Source organism: Pyrgilauda ruficollis, unplaced genomic scaffold (genome assembly GCF_017590135.1).
Source record: "Pyrgilauda ruficollis isolate IOZ18807 unplaced genomic scaffold, ASM1759013v1 scaffold188, whole genome shotgun sequence".
Lineage (NCBI taxonomy): Eukaryota > Metazoa > Chordata > Aves > Passeriformes > Passeridae > Pyrgilauda > Pyrgilauda ruficollis.
Genome location: NW_024517873.1, coordinates 480,208 through 503,520, shown reverse-complemented (window position 1 = coordinate 503,520; position 23,313 = coordinate 480,208). Strand labels below are relative to the sequence as shown.

Sequence of the window (23,313 nt, the reverse complement as noted above, 5' to 3'; positions counted from 1 at the left end):
GGGGAAAGGGGGTGGCTCTCACGGGGATGGGCACCCTCCCGGTTTGAGCGGGATCGCTGGGAGAGAGGTTTCGCCCCGTCTGAGAGTGACCCCCGATCGCTGGGGCGTGGTGTCAGCTCTGGGCGGGGGGGAGAACCGGCCCGGGGGTCAGCGCAGCACCGGGGCCGGGCAGCCCGGCGGGGGAGGCCTTCAGCAGCGCCCCAGGACGCGCGGCTGCCGCCCAGAGCCCCCGCCCCAGCGCCCTTGCTTCCCCCTCGGGCTGCTCCCTGCCCCGCTCCGCGCTCCCGGCCCCACCTTCCTGCTGAACACCGGCTGCAAAGGCTGTTCTGGCAAATACGTGCCCTCACGGGGACACAATTGCTCAAGGAAAACATTTCCCCTTTTTTTTCCTGGCACGGCTCTAGGCAGGTTCCTGAGCGGAGTAGTGACCAAAGCCAGAGGCCACTCGGGCAGCGGCGGCGGGAGGCCCTTCGCCTCGGCTTTGGGGCTCCGAGTGGGGCATCCTTCACCTTCCCGACGGCAGAGTTGCAGCAGCTCATCCTGGGAACGCTGTCCAGGCTGCAGCACGGGGCCACTCGGGAGCCCGAGGGTGTCCCTGCTGCCCAGGTGGCCCCCTCCTCGTGACCCCGTAAAACCTATGCACACTTGTGTCCCATCACTGGACTGACACCTTTGGTTGTTGTTGGACAAACCCTGGCAGGGAAACTGCCAACTCCCTTCCCCCCGTCTCTGATGTGCAGGAAAGAGGCTCTGCTCATCACACATTTCTCTCTTTCTGTGCTGTGCTCCTCACGACAGGTCTGCCCTACTTCCCTGGAGGAGTGTTTATCCAGCTAAAGGATTAGCGCATCTGCAGTATCATAGAGGGAGCAGCAGCAAGACTGAGACAATGGTAAGGGAAAAACTCTGGCTTTGGACTTATTTTTGCTGGCTTTGGGTGATGCTTGAAGTGGGAGTGATGTCAGGGTGGGGACAGATTCAGACCCTCCAGGCTCTGTGGCTCTGAGCTGCTCTCAGCTTCCCCCAGACATGTGAACACCTTGGACAGGCAGGACCATGGTATCTAAGGGGTCCATTTCCAAAAATAAGTGCTAATAAATTAGTGGGGGCAGACAAAGAGGCAGCAGCCTCTGACAGCTTGGCTGGATGACATCCAGGCTGTCAATGACCCAGGCTCTGAGAATGGGTGAGAACCAACATGCTGCAAGCACACTGCAATCCCACTGCCAAGGTATCTAGGTATCCCTGTTGCATATCAGGCAATTGTAGCAGCAGGGAAGGAAAGCCAAAATTTCACAGAACCTGCGGTCTAGGAAAGACGCAGCTCCAGCCTAGCAGTGGTTTGGACCAGTTGTTCCTCTGTGACAGGCAGCAATTGCTAAAGGAGTGGGGAGGGAATCTTTTATTAGGGGTTTTGGTGCTCACATGCAGCATGGAGCATCAGACTTTTAATCCTTCCGATGCCAAAGGGAGTTTTAACATCAGGACCTACAAGAAGGTGTTACCACTTTCTTCTGTTGATGCTGTTCCTGTTTCTGGAGGACCCCAGGGAAATGCCTTGGTGGGTGATGGCTAGAGCACACCCAGGCGTGCTAAGCATCGAATGATCAACACTTAAATAGCATCAGGAGGAACAAAGCTGGAACATGTTGGATGCAGAATCTCCTAGGAAGGGCTATTATCCCATGCTGAGTTTCTCAGAGCTGATAATGCTGCAACCAGTGAGTGGCTATGTGACAGGAGGGAGAGGAGAGTGGCTCCTTGCTGGTCTGCAGAGGAGGCCTTTACTTCCCTGATTTGCTCTGCACAGTAGAAGTAAAACATCTTATTTTCATTATTACAAGTAACTTTTTTAGTTCTGAACTGAACACTTAGGCAGGAAGACCTGAAAAACCACCAAAGCTATTTTTTATCAGTTTGGATGGAAATCACTTTCTTCTTTTCTTCTTCTAATGCCTGGGAGTTCTTGCTATAAGTTCTAAAGAGCAATACATAATGGTGGTACCATTGTGAGTGCCATTCAGCTCCAAAATCCCCTGGGATAGGATTTTAACATGGGCTGCAGGGAGTGGAGATGATGACTTGGTGTTAGAAGAGGAATGCTATTTTGGGGCTGTGTAGGATTAAGCATAAGCCCATAGTCCCCATGTTCTTCACATCCAGGAGTCCCCCCAGCTTGTGGTATATTTTGCATTGAGAATCAGTGTCATGTCACCAAAACCAGATGTGTGTCACTGATGGGGTAATGCAATTGCAGAACCTTCCACATGTCCTCAAATTGTCCACAGGCCATAAAGCTTCCAGAGCAGTGGCCTGAGGTCCCACCTGAGTCAGCAAACTGGTAAGGAAACTCCCCTGTCAGACAGTTCAGATCCTGCTCTGGCACCACCCCAGACTGGCAGTGCTGGGATCACAGCCCCTTTGCAGCAGTGGCTCCAGTGACCCCACAGGCCCCGTGTGAGTCCCCGCACACCCCACAGTCCCCCAGTCAGACTGGCTCCTCTCACCAGCTCAGCCTCAGGTTTCCCACAGCACAGTGCCAGACTCCAGTTCCTCTGTGGTGCAGTGACACAGAACAGCTCGAGTGGTGCCCCTGGGGAGGGACCCCAGACAAAGCCCCCCTGGGCTGTGCCCATCCTGATGCTGATGATTAGCCTGGCTCCTGCAGCATCCCAGAGCCCTCATGTGGGCCACAAGCCCTTGGTCAGCAAAGGGTCAGTGCCAGGTCCCAGCCCCTTGCTGGGGACTCTGGCCATTCTCCCCACTCTGAGCACAACCTGCCTTGAGCTGGGCACTGGAGCATTCCACAACAGCCCTCCCTTTGTTTTAGTGGAGCACACCTGCTAATATATTGAAAAGAAAAAGAAAAAACTTTCAAGACATTTGAGTACTGCCCTTATATACAATATAATCACAAGTAAAAAATATAACAGAATTAAGGCCAACAGGGTGAAGTACAACATAGACTCCTGTGCACAAATACTTCACAAAGGATTCTCAAAAGTCAGTTATTTATCAACCTGTTGATCACAGAATCACAGAATCATTAAGGTTGAAAAAGACCTCTGAGACCAATTCCAACCTATGATCGAGCACCACCTTGTCCACTAGACCAGAGAACCTAGCACCACATCCAGTCTTTTCTTAAACACCTTCAGGAGCAGTGGCTCCAACACCTCCCTAGACAGCCCATTCCAGTGTCTAATCATCTTTTCTGTGAAGAAATTCTTCCTAACATCCAACATAAACTTCTCCTAGTGCAGCTTGAGACTGTCCTCTTGTCCTGTTGCTGGCTGCCAGGTAGAAAAGCCCAACTCCCTCCTGGTTCCACCCTCTTGTCAGGAAGTTGTGAAGAGCAAGAAGGTCCCCTCTGAGCCTCCTTTTCTCCAGGCTGAGCTCCCCCAGCCCCCTCAGCTGCTCCTTATCAGACACTTGCTCCAGATCCTTCACCAGCTTCATTGCTCTTCTCTGGACTCACTCAGCAGCAAATGTCCTTCCTGAACTGAGTGGCCCAGAACTGCACACAGAACTCAAAGTGCTGCCTCACCAATGCTAAGTTCAGGAGAAGAATCTCCTCCCTGGTCCTGCTGGTCACACCTTGTCTGGTACAGGCCAAGTGCTGTTGACCTTCTTGGCCTGAACACTCCTGAGCTCCTGTTCAGCCGCTGTTGACCAACATCCCCAGGCCCTTCTGTGCTGGGAGCTTTCCAGCCACTCTACCCCAAACCTGCATCGCTGCTGGGGATTATTGTGGCCAAAGCGTAGGGCCTGGGAATTGGTCTTTTTGTGCCTCATGCTGTTGGTCTTGGCCCATCAATCCAACCTGTGCAGATCCCTCTGCAAGGTCTTCCTACCCTCCAGCAGATCAACACTCCCACCCATCTTGATATCATCCATGAATTTACTCAGGCTCAGTCCCCTTCAGATCATCAATAAATATGCTGGACAGGACTGGGCCCAACACTGATCACTGGTCACCACTAGTGAAAATAATTGAACAGGTCGTCTACTGGTTGTTTGATGTGAGAAGAGTGTATCCAATTTTTCTTACCTATAACTTTAACTGCAAAATAGAAACACAGTAAAACAGCACATGACCCCTCCTATCTAGGCCCTAATTTGGATTTTCTACAGAATACCTTATTTAAAATTCTATCTCCAGGCTGTATATCATGTACATGTATTTCAGAGGGTTGAGTTGGTAACACTGAGCATACTTTGTTCTTTGAACCCTTTCTGAATGTATCTGACACACTGGGTCAATCTCCATCCAATAAGCTGGCCATAGCTGGGATATAAGATCCTGGCATAGCTAAGTGCCTTCCAAAGAGAATTTCTGTTCGTGTCAGCCCTATGGCTTATCACAGAATATTCTGAGTATCCCACAGAGCCAAATTTAAGGCTTCTGGACATTTCAGATTAGCGTACATGCATATTTTCACTATATTTTCTTTTAATGTTTTATTAATTCTCTCTACTTCTCCTGAAGACTCTGAGTGATGTGGTATATGTAATTTCCTCTCTCTCCCTAAAGACTTGTGCAGCTGATGGATTATATTTGCTGTAAAATGAGCACCTCTGTCTGTTTCAATAAGCTCTGGAGCCCTGAGTATCAGGTATAACTTCCTTTAGCCAGGCATTTACTACTCCTCCCATGTCAGCCCTTCATGTTGGAAAGGCTCCTGCCCAGCCTGGCAGCTGATCTACTATCACCAGCAAACTGCTGTCTGCAGCTGGAGGTGAAGTGTCTGGTGTCTGTGCAGCCACTGGAAAGGGAAGCAGGCCCATGGTAACCCTCCTACCTCTGAGCTTGGTCTGTTACGTGAGAGCTTTGGGCAAGCTGTGCAGCTATTAGTAACTTGTTTTGCAGCAGCCTGAATTCCTGGAGCTGCCTACACTTTTTGTCCCTCCATGGGCTTTACCTGAAACCATCTGACCACAGTTACTAAACATTTCTTTGGCAGACCAGTTTTCCTCCAGCTGACTATATTCCAACATCATTTTGAGTGCCTGCCACTTTTCCCATCTCTTTCCTTCTGTTGAGCCGTCCTTCTCATTGACAGCTTGAAATTCTGTCAAATTGGGCCTTTCACTCTCAACAACCGTTAGATACAGTCACAGTTCCACATCATCCCAGAGGCTGCCTAGTTGTGCCTTCACAGCTGCATTAGCTGGGGCATTGCCTCTGCCAACCCCTGTAATGCCTCTAGTGTGGGCTGGACAAGGTACTCCAGCAGTTTCTGCAGGGAACTGTACAGCTTCTAGCAAACTGCATATTTCTTTTCCATTGGATATTCTGCTGATGTGAAAAATCCCTGCTCTTTTCATAACATTCCTGCTGCATGACAAACACCAAAAGCATAGCAAGTATCAAACGTGTAGCTGTTAACCCAGTTCCCTCTTCCCAGATGTGCAGCATGAGCCAAAGCTGCTCCCTGTGTGCTCCTCCTTGCTAGGAGTGGTTCAGCTTCTCTTACCTGTCCCTGGCATCCCCACGGGTGGTCTACCCAGACCATCACTGCCCTTGCAGGTAGCAAGATGAGCCCAGAACTAGATCTTGGTTATGTGAGGGAACATCAGTTAATGGAAATCTCCATCCCTTGCTCAGACTGGAGATGTGCTTCTCTATTGTCAGGCAGAGGCATTCGGCTCACTGGATTCAAGGTGTTGCATCTTTTTAAGAGTATCTGCTGTTAGGAGGATTTGTTGTGTGATAGAGCTGGGGTTGGATGCTGTTCCAACAGTAGCTCCACCTCATCTGGGACATGGACTGTTGCAGGAAGTCCCAGGGTGAGGGGGTGGCTTTTCTCTAATGTTGCTGCTGCTGATTTGTGACAGGCTGGTGCTCCCACTGCAACTGGACCCGATGAACTGAGGAACGTGTGACCAGTCTCTGGTGGGGTCCCACTTCCCATGTTACTACTCTAGTGGCCATTTCTTTCTGCCCATGTGCACACACACACACACACACACACACACACATATATGTATATATAATTTTTTTTCAGTAGCAAAAATCTTTTCCTTTTCACTGAGGTGGAAATACAAAGCATTAGGCAATGGAACCAGTTTCCTGCTCAGGCAGGACTTTTTGCCCATTGTGATGGAATAAAATTAAAGTTTTCCCAAGTAAATAGAAATAATATTAGTAAGAAGGTTTTCTGCTGCTTTGCACATGCCACTGGTCCCAGCCACAAGTGATGCCCTCCCTTCATGAACAGAACACAGCAGATCCTCAAGAACAGCTACAACAATTCTCCTTGTTCTGAGGGAAATCTTCAAATATTACTTGTATGTTTATCATCCCTTCACCTAATATAAATGTACATGGAGAGAAATGTGCTTTTATAAATGTTCTTTTAGAAATATAAAAAAATAGCAACATTATAAGCAAATGCATGTCCACAGGGAATCTCATATACATACAAAAATAAAGTGGTGTGTGAGCTGACACACACCTGGAGAACGTGTTCCATGGTATTTCTAGTTTACACCCCAACAATCCATTCAAATAGTTACAACTAAATCTGAATTCACAAAAAAATATAAGTTTTCCGGGAAAACTGCCACAAGCAGCACACATTTACAGCTGGGGTGCCTCTGGATACGGATCTACCCGAATCTCCCTTTTTGAGGAGGCTCTGTGCACACAGTGACCCCGAGGGAGCAGCTCCCTCCGCAGATGTTTGTGCCGCAGAGACACGGCTCTCCTGGGAGCTGGAACAAAAGCTTTCCAAAAGACCACATTTATTTATTTTTTTTAATCAACTCTTAGATTAAAATCTGTTGAAGGAATCACCAAACCTAAACACTCTTTCTAGCACACGACTTTTAATAGGCTCCCACTGCGTCTTTTAAAACGTTCCGACCGCTCTCCCTCAGCCTTTTTCCTCCGAGCCCAGCTGAGCCCAGCACGCCGAGCGCGCACGGTCCCCGCAGGGCCGGGGCCGGGCGGAGCGGTCCCGCCGGAGCCCGGAGCCCGGAGCCCGGAGCCCGGAGCCGGAGCCCGGAGCCCGGAGCCCGGAGCCGGAGCCCGGAGCCCGGAGCCCGCTGCGGACACTCCCGCGGGCACCGCTCCCGGCACGGCGGGGAATTGTTCTGCACAGCCTCTTCTTGTCCAGGGCCGCTTCTTGTCCATGCTTCTTGTCCCGCCTTTTCAATCACTAAGAGGGACTTGAACCACCTTTTTACACGCTAAAAAGAATGTACTTTACCGCCTTCTGTGTGTGCCTCTCGTGGGGCTCTAATCCCCGCAGGAGTGTCACCAAATCTGAACAAAATGATGCCCCCAGCAGAGGGGCCCAGGTCCACCCTTAGCATTTATACTGAATGAGCTCAGGGAACTTGAACAGCCACGCTCAGGCTCCTCCCTGCTCCAAAGACGCAGGTGAACTCACCTGGTAGCACCATTTGGGTGCTTGGAGAAGGAAGACTCCAGAGGTGGTGGCCTGTGGGTCCCACCTGGATCGACAAACTATTAAGGAAACTTTCCTTTCTGACCGGTCTAATGCCACTCTGGGCATCCCACTGGCACTGCCCCAGACTGTCACTGTTGGGAGCAAAGCCCCTTTGCAGCAGCAGCTCCAGAGGGCCCCCGGGCAGTGACTCTCCACGCACGCGGAGCACAGTCTGCAGCTCCATTGCAGTCACACACTGAGCCACCTGCAGTGCCTGTGCTCCTCAACAGCCAGTGGGGGTCCTGATAGCCCCAAATATTTTGTTAAACTCTGCTGGGGTCCACACCCTGAAGAGCTGTCAGGTCTATGCCATCTGCTTATTTTTCTAATGTGATAAAAACTTGCTCAAAATGGTCACCTAAGATGCTGAAACTTGTCTTGAGAGCCTCAACCCCTGCAGTGTCCCAGAGACACAGCCACCTGCTTGGTATGCTTGAGCCAGGATTTCCCCTTTCCACCCTCTTAGTGGGATCTGAACCCCTGGGAGTCCATGAGCACCCTCAAGGAGCTGCCCCAGAACGCTCTGCTTGGGAGGTGTCCCTGCTAAAGGTGCCGGTGCAAAGCTCTGCCAGGCACGTCCGCAAGAAACTCAATTTGTGCTCAGTGCTGCTGAGCTCCAGCAGAAGAGCTGAAGCTACTGGGAGGACCGGGAGGCTCCTGGCACCCCTGCGTCTGCCAGGCACCCTGAGGCATTGGGAGCCAGGGGATGGCTTTGAAAGCGTGACCCTTGCTAGTGCTGGTGAGGCTGAGTGCTGGGCTGGGGGTGCCTGGAGAGTGTTGATGGGTGGGGAACTTTTCTCTTGCTTTCAGTTTGCTGTTCCTTGGCTGCATGGCAGGTTTATGGTCTCAGTGGGGATTTGCCAATTTGCCTTTTTTGGTTTTGTACGCCTGCTGTGGTGCTACACTGGTGGTGGAGGGCTCTGGGGATGCTTCTGGCTTACTCATTCCAGGACCTTGGTGCCACGCATGCAGGCAGCCTGTCCTTCCAAGCTGGTGCAGCACTGTGTACACACAAACACCTTCCCTTTTCGCCAAAGAACTATGTGGTTTCCACTGAAGAATGAAAAAGAGCTTGAGGCTCTGCTGTCATGTCTCTCGATGGCTGTTGTTACTGCTCAGAGGGAGCTCTGTGCAGCAGGCTGAGCCTATCCTCGCTTTTTGGGGCCACAAACACAGCTGGCTCGAGATGTTGGTGCCTAATGCAGAGCTTCATCTTGATGTAATGATGCTCTGTGAGAATCCCGGGTCAATCGGCTTCTACCGACGGCTCCAAGCTCAGCACTGAGGGCCAGGCATGCCGGCTCATTGGAGCACAGCCCCAGCCTACCCCACAGAGCTGCTGGCCCCAAAAACCCCATCCCACCATGTCCAGACCCTGCAGCCTTTGGTCTTACAGCATCCCCACCTTCAGAAGCAGCACTTACAGCAGCCCTCACTGGGTTTTGCTGGGGGCTCTGAAGTCCCGGGTGGCACAGCAGGTGCCGTCCCCTGCAGGAAGCACGGCGGGTTTCGGGAGCAGCAGCGCTCCGGCAGCACGCCCGCGCCCTGGCAGCCACACGCAGCGGCTGTCGCTGTCGCTGTCGCTGGAGGGAGCCCTGAGGCAGCTCCGAGATGCTGCCACGAGCTGCAGCGGTAGCGGTTGTTAAAAATGAAAGAGGTGAAGGATTTCAGATGAAAACAGACCTAGACCTGGCTTCTGCAGAGGGAGCTTGAAGGGGCCCGGGGATGCCACATGCTCCAGTGCGACACCGATGGCCCTGGGGCATGGGTGGCACTGACACGGATGGAATGTGGAGACTTGCACAGCAGAACAGGCAAGACTGAGGCACATGGAAAAGCAGAAGCTGTGATCCCTAGAATAGGCAAGATTTAGGGCATTTGGCATTTACCAAACCCTGGATGGTGTCTACCCTCCACCAGGCACCTCCTATAGATCAAATGCACCACAGGGGAGCAAACCCCAAGTCTGCAAAAAAACCCCTGGTATTGCAGAAGAGCTCCTTCACCAGCTTCCATTTTATGCATAAATCCCACCTCAGTCTCATCACTTTAGCATCCAGACTAAAATATGCACTCCAGTATCTGCTGCTGCACTCAAGGACTAAGCAAGTTTTGAATTAAGCAAAGAGAATATTAAAAATGCATTTCTGAATGCAGGAGTGAGCACAGAGCTGGGTATAATGGGCTGTTTGCACAGTTGTGCTTGGAGCTATTGTTAACTCTGGGATTTCCCCCAGGGAAGCAGGACAGATGTGGGAGCTGGGGCCACATTTAGGTACATTAGGTATTTATAGAGCTGCTCAGGGGACTAGACCAGTCTCATCTCTTCTTCCTGCAACAAGCAGTTTTTCCTCTTCCTTCCTTGATCAGCCAGAGAAGCACCTATGATATTTTTCCAGCTCTATTATATTGAAGCTGGAGAAAAATTATACATGGAATTGGGAGCACTGCTGGAATTTACCCCCACCACTTTAAAGACCCCTGCTCCATCTCCAGCTTGTTTCATTCCTACATCTATAATCATCCCCACAGAAATTACAATAAATGCTTTTGGAGATGACTGCACAGATGTGTTATGAGCAGCTAAAAGGCTGCTATTTAGTGGGGCTTGCCCTGATCAGCTGACTTTGTTTGGCCTGGATTATCCAGACTTCAGCCTCTGCTCATTTGCAAAGAGTTGGCACAGGCTTTTCCAGCCCCCTCCAAGCAATATCCCCCTCCTTCAAAGGTCTGCCATCAAGGAATAAGAAAACCCAACACATCAGCACTTACAAAGTTGCTGCCCCACAGTCTAATTTCCAGGAAGAAAAGACATTTAGGAGCCCATAAACTTCAAGCAGATTAAAACCTGCTGCTATATCCTATACCAGCAATTTATCTCAGAGCTCCATAAGGCTGAACATGCAGGCAAAAAGGGAGCAGAGTGCTCAGGTCACAATTCCAATAAAGGAAGTTTTCAAATGCAGAGTCATCACAATGCTCCCACACACCTGCCACAGGAAAACCATCAGGAAAATAATCCAGGCAGGACACTTAAAAGCTTGTTTTTATTAAAAGACATCTTCAGAAAAGATATTTTAGTACAAAAAAATGTTTAAAATACACAAACTACACTTGTGTTCCTTTCCAGCATCAACATTTATAAATTACAACACATTGTTATTAACACTGCATTTAAATATGAAAACAAATTGTAACAGAGAATTCATCAACAAGTCCAACATCCTACAAACAACTATGTACAGTATTTAGCAGCTAGGAGCTCTAGCACAGTAGTCAATATGACTTCAATAGGGCAGGATGCTTGGGAAGCCCCAAGACTGCAGCTTGGCCTGTAAGTTTTCAGGGACCTGTTTTAGTCACCTCTCCCCAGACACCCACCCCAAAGGCAGAGGTGATGCCACACCTCATGGTACACACCTGATGAAGTGTGGCTCTTGCAGAGAAACCCTGCTGTCCCCTGGCCTTGTAGTACTGGGGCACACATGCAGGACAGGGCCAGTCACTCTGTGAAGCAGGAGGTGTCTGGTGGAAGAAGGCAGCCCTACTTCTGGGGGGCTGACAGTGACAGCAAGGCTGGTCTCACCCAGGGACAGTCACTGCTCTGGATCTGTGCTGTCCACTGCTGTCCTACTCACCCCCAGGAGCACTGGCAGGCAGCAGGCAGAGCTCCCCAGGACCTGGCCCCTCAGGCAACCAGCTGCAGGATCTCATCCAACAACCTTAGAGCTGGAAGCAGCTTTCCCAGCTCCCAACAAATTCCAGCACAGCCAGAAATACAGGTCTTCAAAGGGAAGGCAAGAGAGCCCAAGGTCCCCTTCTGCACAAGTCACCCTCAGCCTTCCCACCAAGCCCTGTACCTCAGGGGGCAGGGGCTGCACAGATGAAGCTGCCTGAGGCTCACTGCCCCCAGCCCCTGCACAGGAAAGAGGCTCCAGGGGCTCTCACAGGAGGGTACCTGGGACATAATTTGGGAACAACAGCGACAGACAGGACACAGCAAGACTCCATACCCAGCACTGTGGTCCAGAGCAGTGAGACACTTCCCATGCCCCACCTGCCCCGGGCCCAGCTCATCAACACAGTACAGAAATGTTAAGACAGGACAGAAAGCACCAGACAATTTGAACTTCCTGCAGCAGCACATGACAGGTCAGAAAACCCTTGTGCATGCTCTGGAGGTGGATCTCCCTCCTGGGGCTCCTCTTCAAGTTTGGGAGCTCCCATCCAGGGGTTTTGGCAACATGGAGCTGTTTTACTTTTAGTGAGGAGAAGTGTTGTGCCTCTAAAGGGCTTCTAACCAAGGAAGGGAAGGTTGTTTTCTGTAAACACTGAGTGATGGAGCTCAGGTCCATGCTCCACAGAGAAAGTCTCAAGTAGGAACTTTAGGGCTCTGCTTCCAGTGTTGCAGGTTGGATTTTCATGATGGTTGACTTCAGGGGATAGTACCTGCCCTTCCATGTCTTCCAGAAGATGCCCTGCTTGCGCTCATGCCTCTGCCGGGGGATGGAGCGGAAGTACTTCCCATTGAGGTTGGCATGGCCACAGGTGCTGAACCACCAGCCACCTACAAGGGCAAGGAAGGGACAATTTTAACTCGCAGAAATTCCACACAGAAAAACCTAGGTTCAATGCAGCTGATGCCCCTATTTCCCCCATTTTTCCAGAGCTTCAGGGTCTTACAAGACCACCTCATGTACAGCCAAGGAGTCCTGTGCACTGGAGAACCTTTCACAGATCAAACATTAATTCAGGCTGCATCTGCAAATCCAGGCTGCTGCTCCTTGTGTGAAAAACCCCCTCCAACCTTTTAGCAGCCAGGGCAAGGGAGGTCTCTGCTCTGCTTGAAAAGGTTCCAAGCAAAGTGGCAGACAGCAAAGCTGTTATGAGGATACATGCTTGGGCCAAGACCTGAATCATGAGCCCTCCCTCAGCTTCAGCTTCCCTCTTGGTTCCCTGCACAGCTCTTCCCAAAGAAGCAGCTGTTCCAGGAAAGTAGAGGACAAGACCAGCTCAACAGCAAAGGGGTCTAGTGCCACAGAGTCTGGATCCCACTGGACCACCACCAGACAGTGGAGGGCTGAAAGGCAATGCACATACTGGGACAGAAGACCTCAGACTGACCTGAGAGGTGTTTGGCACAGTTTGTGTCAGCTTTAAGGTCATGGTCACGATCCCGAGTGGAGAAAGGCAGCTGCCTGAATTCCCCAATGGCGTTTTCCAGCTCTCCAGACAGAGGCCCCAGCAGGTTGAGTGTGTAGGCTGTGCTCTCACCACCAAGACTGAAGACAAACTGAACCACCTGGGAATTCCCCTCCCAGTCTTCCAGCTCAATCAGGAGATTGTATTTTCCCTCTTGGACAAGGTGATGTATCTTCTCCAGGCCCAGCCAGAAGTCACCTGAAATAAGACTCATGACTTTGGCTGCAGGAACATAAACATGCCATGAAAAGCAGAGATGCTAGCAAGCTCCAGAGACAAACAGGGACAACCTAGGATGCTGCAGCATTTGAATCACTGTCTGGTACCTGCAGGACACATCAGGAAGATCAAGGACCCCTGCTCTGCAAGCACTGTCCCACCCACCCCTTCAGCCCCCATCTGTGCTCCAGCACAGAGAGCTCCAGAGGCCAGCAAGGGGAATACCTTGCTAAGCTTCCCTTATCCCAGTGACATAGACACCATCCCATAGACACCATCATCCACCTACCACGAAGGTCTCCAAAGCCATTCTTGTAGGCATCCCACAGCTGGTCAAAGTCCACAGAGCCATCCATGCGCCTCTGGATCACTGTCCAGCCACCCTCTGTGGGAAGGGAAAACACAGTCACTTGGGGTTCCTATTTACCAGGCCACCCTGCCAAGCGCTCGGGACGCTGCACGGCTTTACCTGCGGTCATGTCGCAGTAGACTTTGAAGGGCTGAGATCCTGTGGGCTGTACTTGGAAAATGCCACTGCTTCGCTGCCCAGCCAGGAAGAGCTGGTGGCAACCCTCTGGGAGCTCTGCAGGGGAAGGAAACAGCAAGTGAGGGGATGGCCACAAGCCCCACTTCCTCAGCAGGTTGCTCCTACCACAGCCCTGGCACTTGCAGCCCTGGCCACGAGCCCGGCCAGCTGCGCACAGCAGCGGCTGCAGCTCTGGACATGTGCTGGGGACAATGGCCCCTGACTTCAGCATCCTTAAACACTGTGACCCGACATCTTCCCTTTCATTCAAACAGAGCTCCTTGGGCTTTCATCCAAGGCAGAAGCCAGGCTTTGGGCCAGGTTGGAGTGACCTCAGCTGGAGGGCAGGGCTCCCCATCGAGGAGGGACAGAGGAGTTCCCAGGACTCTCTAAACCCACAGACAGGAGCAGCCCATTTGGGGTGGGGCAATGCCAAGGCCAAGTATCCCCATCCCACACGAGGCTGAGGCAGAGTCAAGGGGCCTCAGAGGCAGAGAGAAAAACAAAGTCCTGACATCAGGAAGGTGGCTGAGCATCCAGCACATGACTTCTTTCTCCCAGCAACTGTGGTGGCCCCAGACAGACATCCTGCTGGGCAACCTGCCACCAGCAGGCACAGCGCCAGGCTGGGGTGACCCTTTTTCCAAGATACACTGACTGAGGCAAAGAGGGGGGGTGGACTCTGGGAGCCCCAGCTCAATGCAGGAGTGGATTGCCCAGGGTGAAGCCACACCCTGCTGCTTCATCCCCCTCCAGCCCCAGGGGCTCCCACTGCTCCTTCTGCCTCGAAGGGACTTTGCCCAGAGCTGCCAGCAAAGCACCCTTTCAACAGCTCTGATAAAAGTCCATCCAGGAGCCACCACCCACAGCACTTGGGAGAGATGAGGCGGGGGAAACCTGTTACAACACCCAAGTCAAAAGGCCACAGGAGGATGTGCAGGGACTTCAGCCCCAGGCTGCTGCACAGTCAAGGGGCTCTTTGTCAGCAGGGACAGGTGCCCCAGTCACCCCCAGACAAAGGGGCCCTGTTCTCCCCAGGCCAGGGCGGATGGGTTGTAGCTTTGGCTACCCTGGCTCACAGCTGCTGCCAGCATGACCCCGAGACAGACAAGAAACCTCAAGACAAGCCCTGGGCTGTGCTGAGGTTCTGGCCGTGGGGGTCCCCTCACAGTAGCTGCCCCAGGGTCAGGGCTGACACTATGATCCAGAGCAGCAGCAAGGAGAAGGCCTTCCTCCATCAGCCAGGGGCTCCCTGGGGGCAGATGGAGGGGGGAAAAAGGGCCTTTGAGCTGCCAAGAGTAAAAGCAGCCCTTGCAGAGCATCACCCCATCACATCCTCACTGAGTGTTGGGGAGTCTTGATGCTGCATTGGGGTGAAGAGCAGAGCCCCAGCTGGAGGAAAGGTCAGGGGGGACCCAGTGGACAAAAATATGACACTCGCCATCACCTTTCACCCATTTCCAACATATTTCTCTCTTTGCCTTCCTCTCCTCACAAAAAATTTGCCCTCCTTGGCATGGGCAGCCCCTCTCCCACAGCCAGCACAGCTGGTGTCACATCCCTCACACCCCCAGGGCAACGCCAGGGCAGGACTGGTGCCACCATCAGCGCTCCACAGGACAAGCTGTGCCCCAGCCCTACCCTGAACCCATGACACAGGGATGGAGGGCATTGTGCATCAAGGATCAACACCACACAGAGGCCCCCCAGCAATGCAGGGGCTGAGTGCATCCTGAATATGCCCACCTTCTGGGTGAATGCAGGCAGGGAAGCAAACCAGGCTCAGAGGAAGGAACGCCACAGCCAGAGGCCCCTGCTCACATTGCCATGGCAGGAACGTGCTGGGCTTGCCAAGCTCCTCACCTGCTCTCCTCACTGCATCCCCCAGCATCGGTGGGATGGTGCCAGGCAGATGTCCAGCGGTCCCAGCATGCACAAGTCAACTCCATCCCTGCCTGTTTCTCATTTCTAGGCCCTGGCTGCACTCGATCCCTGTTCCCCTGGTGCCATAGGGACTCTCCAGCAGCTGAACGGGATGCAGCTGCTTGGACAGCCTCTGCTCAAGCTTTTTGTTTGAGGAACATGCTTGTTAGCTCCAGTTCATGTTGCACATCCAAACAGCACCAGGAGAACAAACCCTCCTGACTGCTCCTGTTTCCTTTTCCCTCCCCCTTTATTTAGCCAAGCAACACAATTGGATCTGCCTTAGGCTCTGTGTTCACCCAACAGGATTTCCAGCCATGACATAGGGGAGGTCACTGACCTGGTATAAACACCCATCCTCAGGGATGGCAGGGCATGCCTAGAGCTGCCTGCATTGCCTCCCCTCTCCACCCCAACCCAGCCCCATTATTTTGGAGTCTCAGCGCCACGGGGAGAGCGTGAGCAGGGCTCTACCTTTCCCCTACTCGGCTGGCTGCCAGCAAGCACAGGCTCTGCCCAAAGACGTGATCCTCTTTCTGCAAGCTATTAAACCTCTCACTCTCCAGGCAGCTTTGAGCCTTCAACTTTCACATGCTTGGCCCCACGCCAGTTCTGTCCTGAAAAAACTTGTGTTCACTAGATGCAAATAAAAGGGTCTTTTTGCAAGGGCTGCTGGTGGAGTTCATCGCCGCTCCCCAGGGCCACGCCGGCACCAGGCTCTGCTGACAATAGCCCGGGAGCCGCCGGCACAAGCCTCCCCAGCTCTCCCTGGCTCTGGAAGCCTCCCCAGCTCTCCCCGGCTCTGGAAGCCTCCCCAGCTCTCCCTGGCTCTGGAAGCCTCCCCAGCTCTCCCTGGCTCTGGAAGCCTCCCCAGCTCTGGAAGCCTCCCCAGCTCTCCCCGGCTCTGAAAGCGGCCACAAGTCTCCCCGGGCAGAGGGCACAGGGCCAGCCTGTGTGCTTTTAGATTTGCCAGAAAACTCACTTGACTTGATAATGAAAGGAAGCCAATTTGTTTCCTGTCAGTGATACCAACATCAGGGATTAGGCAAGGAAAGGGGACGCTCACAGCTGGTGGGACAGAATTTGCATGTCAAGGGTCTTTCCATCAGGGACAGAGCAACGCTGGAAGGTGCTGAGCTCACAGCATCCATGGGGGCTGTAGCTCTTGCTGCCTTCCACTATGCATCACAAACATTTCTGTAGCCAGCATCAGCCAGAACGTCCTGCCTCTGCATTAGCAAGTAGCAAAGGTCCCAGCCTGTCTCCTAGCATAACCCAAGAGTGGAATCAAGGGTTATACTATATAACCTCTAAAGGTCCCTTCACACCCAAACTATTCTATGACACACACTACTTCAGGCAAGTCCAAGCAGAGCTTGGACAAAAAACAGGAGAGAGAAGTTCTGAGAGAGTTTTCTGGCTCAGAAGTGCTACTCTGAGTAAGGTTGACCCTGTACAGCCCCATTGAGCTGCACCCCGAGAAGAGTCTGAAGCCCCACATTCCACCTCTCTTTTTGTCCACATGGACAAGCCTTTGTTCTGCCCACCCAGCTTTCAGACACACCAGTGACAGCTCCAGGCTTCACAGACAAGTTATCATGTGTTTTCCCATAATCATCCCTGCTAGGCCAGGCCCTGAGCAGGAATTCCTCATGCTTCCTCATCCTGCCTGGTTTCTGTTTTGCTCCTGCTGAAGATCCCTGGACAGCAGCACAGGCAGAGGCAGCACTGTGATCTGGCTGCCACAGCATGACAGCAGCTGCTCCTGGCCAGCAAAGCCTACAGGGACATCAGTTCCTGCCTGGAGGGAGGCTGCAGGACATGGCACAGCTGGGACACCCGCTCTGCTGCCCTTTGCTCTGCAGGAGCCTCTCCCTCCTGCTGCCAGGGCAGAAGATGCTCCAGGCAGACCAAGGGGTTGCAGATGGCAGCATCCACTCGCCTGCTCCAACACACACTTCCCAGGGCTGTGAGCATCCACTGCAACTCAGCACCTTCAGCTAAGGATAGTATGAGCTGAGACACTTAATATGAGCCAAGGGAGAGAGCTACACAGGCACACAGCTCTGCTCTCAGGCCAGGCCTCCCTAAACCCTACCCTCCTCCCACAGAGAGCAAAGACACTTCACCTGCGTGGTGAAGTGTGAGCAGCTGAACAAGAGTTAACTCAAAAGAGCTGAGACCCTCCTCTCCTCACCCCAGACCTGCCAGTCCTTTTTGACAAATACCTGGTCTCAGGCTTTGTCTGCTCCCAACTGCATGCCTAACAACAGGCAGGAAAAAGCCTCTTTAATCCTTAAATTCCTGCTGGACCAACACTGGCCCAGAAGGCAAGGATTCTGCCTGTGCTCCAGATCCCCTCATTCTGGCCATACTCCTAAGCTCCAGCTTTTCAAGCAAATCTCACATCCTGTCTCAGGACAAATGAGCCTTTTGTTTGCGAAAGGTTGCACCTGTTACAGGTTTGCTCTGGCATGGACGAGCAGGGCAGCACAAGCAGATACTCACTCCGTGTCTGCACGGGCTCCCCACTGCCATTCTGACTCTGGTTGGTGAGGCTGAGGCTCTTCTTCAGGTTTATCTTCCACTTTGGAGGCTGTGTTTTGTTGTGGTGTAGGGGAATTAGTAGATTGACCTAAAAAAAAAATGCACAAGTCAGAACGGTTTTATCTCAGCTTGTTTCCCATTCCATTACTCAGGGGAGCAGGTCAGCCACACACCAGCCACTGCCTGTGGCCAGAGCTGCAGCTGAACTTGCCTAGAAACCTCGAGGAACTGGAGATACCCAGTCCTGGCAAAGCCAGAAGTGACTGTGGTTTTTCACACCTATGCTAGTTAGTTTACTCTGCAGATGAATGCAAAGGCAGAGCCCAGGGAGGCTGCTCCCACCCACCAGTTCCTCCTATTGCTCCATGCAAACTCTCTGGCAGCGTGCAGGCTGCTACCATCACACACTGATGATACACTGCAGCACGGGGAGCAGAGCTGTGGCCCCTCTGGGGTCCCCAAAAGCAGGGAGCACCAGCACAGCCACCAGAGCTGGGACACAGGGGTGTCACACCAGCGTACCCACAGCACGTAGGGCCAAGCTGGGGGCTGCAGCACAGGACAGGGGCTCACCTTGCTCTGCAGGCTTTTAATCTGCAGATTCTGCTTGTCCAGCTTGTACTGTTGCTGCTTGATTTTCTGCAGAAGCTCCTCGATCCGCAGGTTCTGAGCATCCATCAGGGACTGCGGGGGAAGAGCCAGGTGAGCCCCATAGCTCCAGGGAGCTCTGGCTACGCGAGACTGCCGGGAGGGCGCTCCCGGTGCCTCCAGACCCCTCCGCTACCCCGACGCTGATCCCCACCCGCTGCTCCCGATGTCCCGGGACAGTCGCGTCTTTCCCGCAGTCGTTCCCGGTGTCCCCTAGCGGGTCTGGGGTGTGTCCCCCCAGCAACGTTCCCCGCGTTGGTGCCCGTGGCAGGGGCCCGTCGAGCCCTCTCTATCCGTCTCCACCCCGCTGCTCCGGTGGATGCCGGTGCCCCCCGCGCTCACCTGCAGCGCCCCCAGGTCCCGAGCGCTCTGGTTCCCAGCCGGCCGCGCCTGCAGCGCCAGACGGACCCGGCCCTCCAGCCGCTCCAGCCGGCCCTGGATCGCGTCCTTGTCAGCCGCCACCTCCTCCAGCCGCTGCCGCAGCGCCTCGGAGAGGTTGAGCAGCTGCCGGCCGCGGCCCTCCAGCTCCCGCACGCTGCCCCGCAGCCGCTCGCCGCGCTCCTGCGCCTCCCGCGCCTGCCGCAGCAGCCGCCCCAGGGAGCTGTTGTGGGCGCTCAGCCGCCCGCCCAGCTCCCGCAGCTGTCCCTTGGTGCGCTCCACGTGCTCCTTCAGGCCGTGCCCCAGCTGCAGCAGCCCGTGGGCCAGCACGTTCACCTCGTCCGCCCCGGCTCCCGGTGCGGGCGCGGGGGCCGCGGCGAGCCCCGCCGCGCACAGCAGCAGCGCTGCGCCGCCGAGCTGCATCGTACCCGCTCCGCTGCCCGTGCCGCCGCCGCCGCCCTGCTTTTATGCCCCCGCGGCGGGGAGGGCCCCGCACCGGCCCCTCCCCGCCCACCCGGCCCCGCCGCTTTGTTCGTCCTCCCCGTCGGCCGTGGCTCAGGCCCCATATCCGCTGCCCAGTCCTGTCTGCCCTCACCCGGGGCAGCCTTGGTCCCTGTCGCTGAGCCCTGCCTGCACCAGTTCTTCGTCTCTGTTCCCATCATTGTCTCCGTTCCTGTCCTTGTCCTCATCTCCATTCCTGTCCCCATTCCCCTCCTCATGCCATCCCCATTCCCATCTCTGTCCCCATTCCCATCTGCTTTCCTATCCCTAGGTGTCCCCATCCCCATTCCAGTCCCTACCCTATGCCTATCCCCTCTCCTATCCCTGTCCCCATCCCCATGCCCATCCCTGTTCCCATCGCTGTCCCCATGCCCACCCCTATCCCATCCCTGCTGACTGTCCTGCGCCTCATCCTGTGCTGGGGACCCTGATCTGCACCAAGCCCTGATGGCTGGTCCCCCACTCCCGTGGATGCACCCGTGTCACCTTCTGAGGCCGCACCCCTCCGGGACCCTGTGGCACAGAGCTCTGCTGGGGAGCCCTGGCCTGGCACAGGTGGGTGCTGCCAGCCCTGGGGAGGGGGCATGCTCAGGGTCAGCTGCTCTGTACACCTGAGGGAAGCAGAATGTTCACTCCTCTGAACATTCCTGGTCTCCAAGAGCAACAAGGATGAATAGATCCATCTCTCGCTACCCTCCCCCCACAGGTTTCAATCACCCCCTGTGAAAAATGCGCATCTTATTTTGCTTGTCAGTGTCTTGGACCGTGGTTTCTGATTCTTCCTTCTTGTTCTGCCTTTTTCTACTGGCTTAAAGGGATTTTCAATTCTCAGTGTTTTCTCTCCGTGAAGGAATTCACACACCGCGATGGAGCTGCTGCCGGCTCTGTTCGGATTGGAGCAGATGGAGCCCTTCTGCTCCCTCCCCACGGGGCGCTTCCTCCTGCTGCCCCAGCGCTCCATCCCTGCTCTGCACCGCGCAGCCTCGAGCAGGGAACTGCCTCTCCTCCCACTCTGGATTTTGGAGCCAAATCCCTGCTTCCCGCCGCTCCTGGCTCTGGCCGACGTGAGCCCCCTGGGCCGGGACTGCAGCCCCCTGGTTCCACTCCAGCCCTCAGCAGTTCTGGTCCATCCCAGCGCTGCTGCTCGGAGCCCTGCAGCTCAGGCATGGCCCCGGGAAAGGCTTTTCTTCTAGTCCAAAAGTGCCTGGCAGGAGGATTTTTCTTTCCAGGAGACCCCATGCCATCCCCGAGTATTGCCCAGGCTGATGCTGCCCGAAGGTGAGTGAGAGGCCTCAGGGAATGCACTCAGCAGCAGCAGCTCAGGGTGGAGTCTCAGAGGTTAAAGAGGAATTTCGGAAATTCCAGCAGGCACACACTCCAGAGAGTCCCAAGCCCCCTCCCCAGCCACTGTTTTCACATTTATTTCATGGTCAGAAGGAATTTTTCAAATGAGGAAAGAGGAAAAAAACACAGGTATGAAACACTGCAGGAGAAAAAGAAAGAATGAAAATAAAGAAAAATAAAGAAAAATATGAACATCTTTTTCCAAATCTTTGTGCTTTGGGGCTGTCCCTCTGTGTTCTCCCTGACACTATTGCTAGAGAGGAGCTGGGGACATAGAAGTGGTAGTGATGGGGAGGGGGCTCCATTGCCCCCCTCCAACAGCCTTCTCTGCGGGGCCTGGGGTCCCTGCAAGGCTCTTTGGGGTGCTCCTGGCTGGCCTGTGCCCCCTTGTCATGGCCCCCCTGCCAAGGACACATCTGCCACCATACCACCACCCCTGAATGCTGTAGGAGCTGATAAAAATTCCCAGATTAGAATCTGAAAAATGAAAATTCTCCTTTTTAGCTTGTATTGCTGGTTTTTGGCATCCCAGGAGGGAGTGAGCTGGCAGGGGTCATGCCCATGGAGCCTGGGGCTGGAGCACCTGGCACCCCAAGAGCCCTCTGGACTGGAAAACACCAACCCTTGAGTCACTGGGACAAACAGGGAAGCACAATTTCATGTGTTGGCTGTTGCCGTGGGTTAACAACGTCAGGCAAAATGAATCCTGTGTGAGCTCTGCTCCCTCCCACCATTACCCAATGCTGGAGCTTGTCCTGGGAAACCACGGGGTTACTCCAAGTGCTGCAGCAGACATGTTACCACTGGTTCTTTTCTGCAGTGGCAGCAGAGAGGGAATGTGAGAAGCCAAGGCCTGTTGAGAAGCCGCATGATTTATGTGTTTTCCTTTGGCTGTGTTTTCCTATTGTGACTTCTCAAATTTGCCCTGAGAAATACACATTTTTAAGGTACACAATGCAAATCCCTCAGAGGCCATGAGCTGCCTCAGGCTAGGAATGACCACAGGCTGATGGGAGGGTGCTCTCCACAGAGCCAGGTGTTCTCGAGTTATGGAGCTTAAAAGGGCCTGGCCAGCAGAGTGTGAGCTCCTGGGACATTTCTCCATGCTCTGCTCTGTCCTGTGTGGGAAAGGGCTGTGGTCAAAATCTCTGTAGGGTCCCAACTGCCCAGCTTAGCTTGGGGCCAGGGAAGGATTGAGGTTTGGTCCCAGGGGATGAAGGACTCTGTCCCCTGTGGAGGTCCCCAGGAGGGACCCCATGAGGACACTGCCCCAGCGCAGTGGCCGTGGGACCCAGAGCAGCACGGACCAGCAGGGTACAGCAGGGCTCTCTGTGGGGTCAGCCCTTGGGCAGGGAACAGCAGACTCCAGAGGAAGTTATTTTCTGTGGAGGTTCTCTCAGGAACCAAGGGATGCTCCCAACCCCATCCTCCAATCCCTATCCTTATTCCTATCCCTATGTCCATCCCTATCCCTTTTTCCATGCAGTCCCAGCAGCTCAGACACCCAGGAAAGGCAGTATCACCAGCACACTTCACAAGTAGCTCCTTCAAACAGCCCTCACATACACAGTGGCAGCCCCCCATCCTCATCCTCATCCCCATTCCCATTCCCCTCCCATGCACGTCAGGCTGTGAGCGGGTGGGCTGTTGGGAGTGTCTTTGCTCCCTGCCTTTCTCCACCCTGCTCCTTCCCAGGCTGACCTGGCAGGTCACTGTGTGAAAGTTCAGCCCGGTCTGAGCTCACATGAATTCCTGCAGCTGCTCAGCCCCAATCTCATCACCAGGAGGGATGGTTGGATGATTTACAGGAAGGTTGCTCACAGCATTGCTTTGTTCTTAGAAATTGCAGACATAAGGGAGACTCCAGAGAGAGGGAATAGGACGTGTGAAACACATCATCACAGCTTCAAGGATAAATTTAGGTTTTCCAGAGGAACATAATTCTGATTCAGTAGAGGACGGAAAAAATCCAGCAGGGATTTCCTACTGGCCCCCACGTGGGTGCAGCAGCACGTCTCACGCAGACAGGCACTGGCAGCATTCCCGGGAAGAGGGGTTACCCCATCTCCCTCAACCTCTGCTCACACCTGGTCCTGCAAGGATTCATCCATCACCACCCCATCTGGCCCTGCAGCCAAACAGCTTGCTAAACCCCCACCCCCGAGGTCACCTATTCCCCCTCTTCCCAAGCAAGTTTGCTGGCTCAAGCTTTGCCACTCCCCACTGTGGAGAAGGGCCAGGCGGCTCCTGCCACCTGCCCAGGCTGGTTGTACCCTGAGGGGACAGCAGGGTGGCACAGCCTGCCAGAGCATAGCCTCATCCTTTCCCAGGGCTGGGAACACTCCCCTCACCCTGTCAGAGGACACCCAAAATTTCTGCTCTCTTCAACAGAGATGAATTTCCAAGCAGGGTCACTCAGAAAGACAGAGAATTGGCCACAGCCATCCACCCCAGTGAGAAGCAGCTCCATAGGGAGCTCAGCCGTGTCCTGGGCTCCAGCCCCACCCTGTCTCCTCTGCCTTTCCCTGCCAGCACAGGGCAGCCCTGGGTAAACCACCGGCAGCCCAA

General features: G+C 54.0%; 1 protein-coding gene across 1 annotated transcript; it reads right to left on the bottom strand.

The window, feature by feature from the left end:
- Nucleotides 1-10,487: 10,487 nt before the first annotated feature.
- ANGPTL4 (angiopoietin like 4) lies at nucleotides 10,488-19,332 on the bottom strand. Its single transcript, XM_041465305.1, has 7 exons — nucleotides 18,865-19,332; nucleotides 18,448-18,558; nucleotides 17,836-17,962; nucleotides 13,348-13,461; nucleotides 13,168-13,263; nucleotides 12,582-12,857; nucleotides 10,488-12,024 (listed from the first exon to the last, which is right to left on the bottom strand). The coding sequence occupies exons 1-7, from the start codon at nucleotides 19,321-19,323 to the stop codon at nucleotides 11,843-11,845; spliced, it is 1,365 nt and encodes a 454-aa protein (XP_041321239.1). The 5' UTR covers nucleotides 19,324-19,332; the 3' UTR covers nucleotides 10,488-11,842.
- Between the last annotated feature and the right edge of the window lie 3,981 nt (nucleotides 19,333-23,313).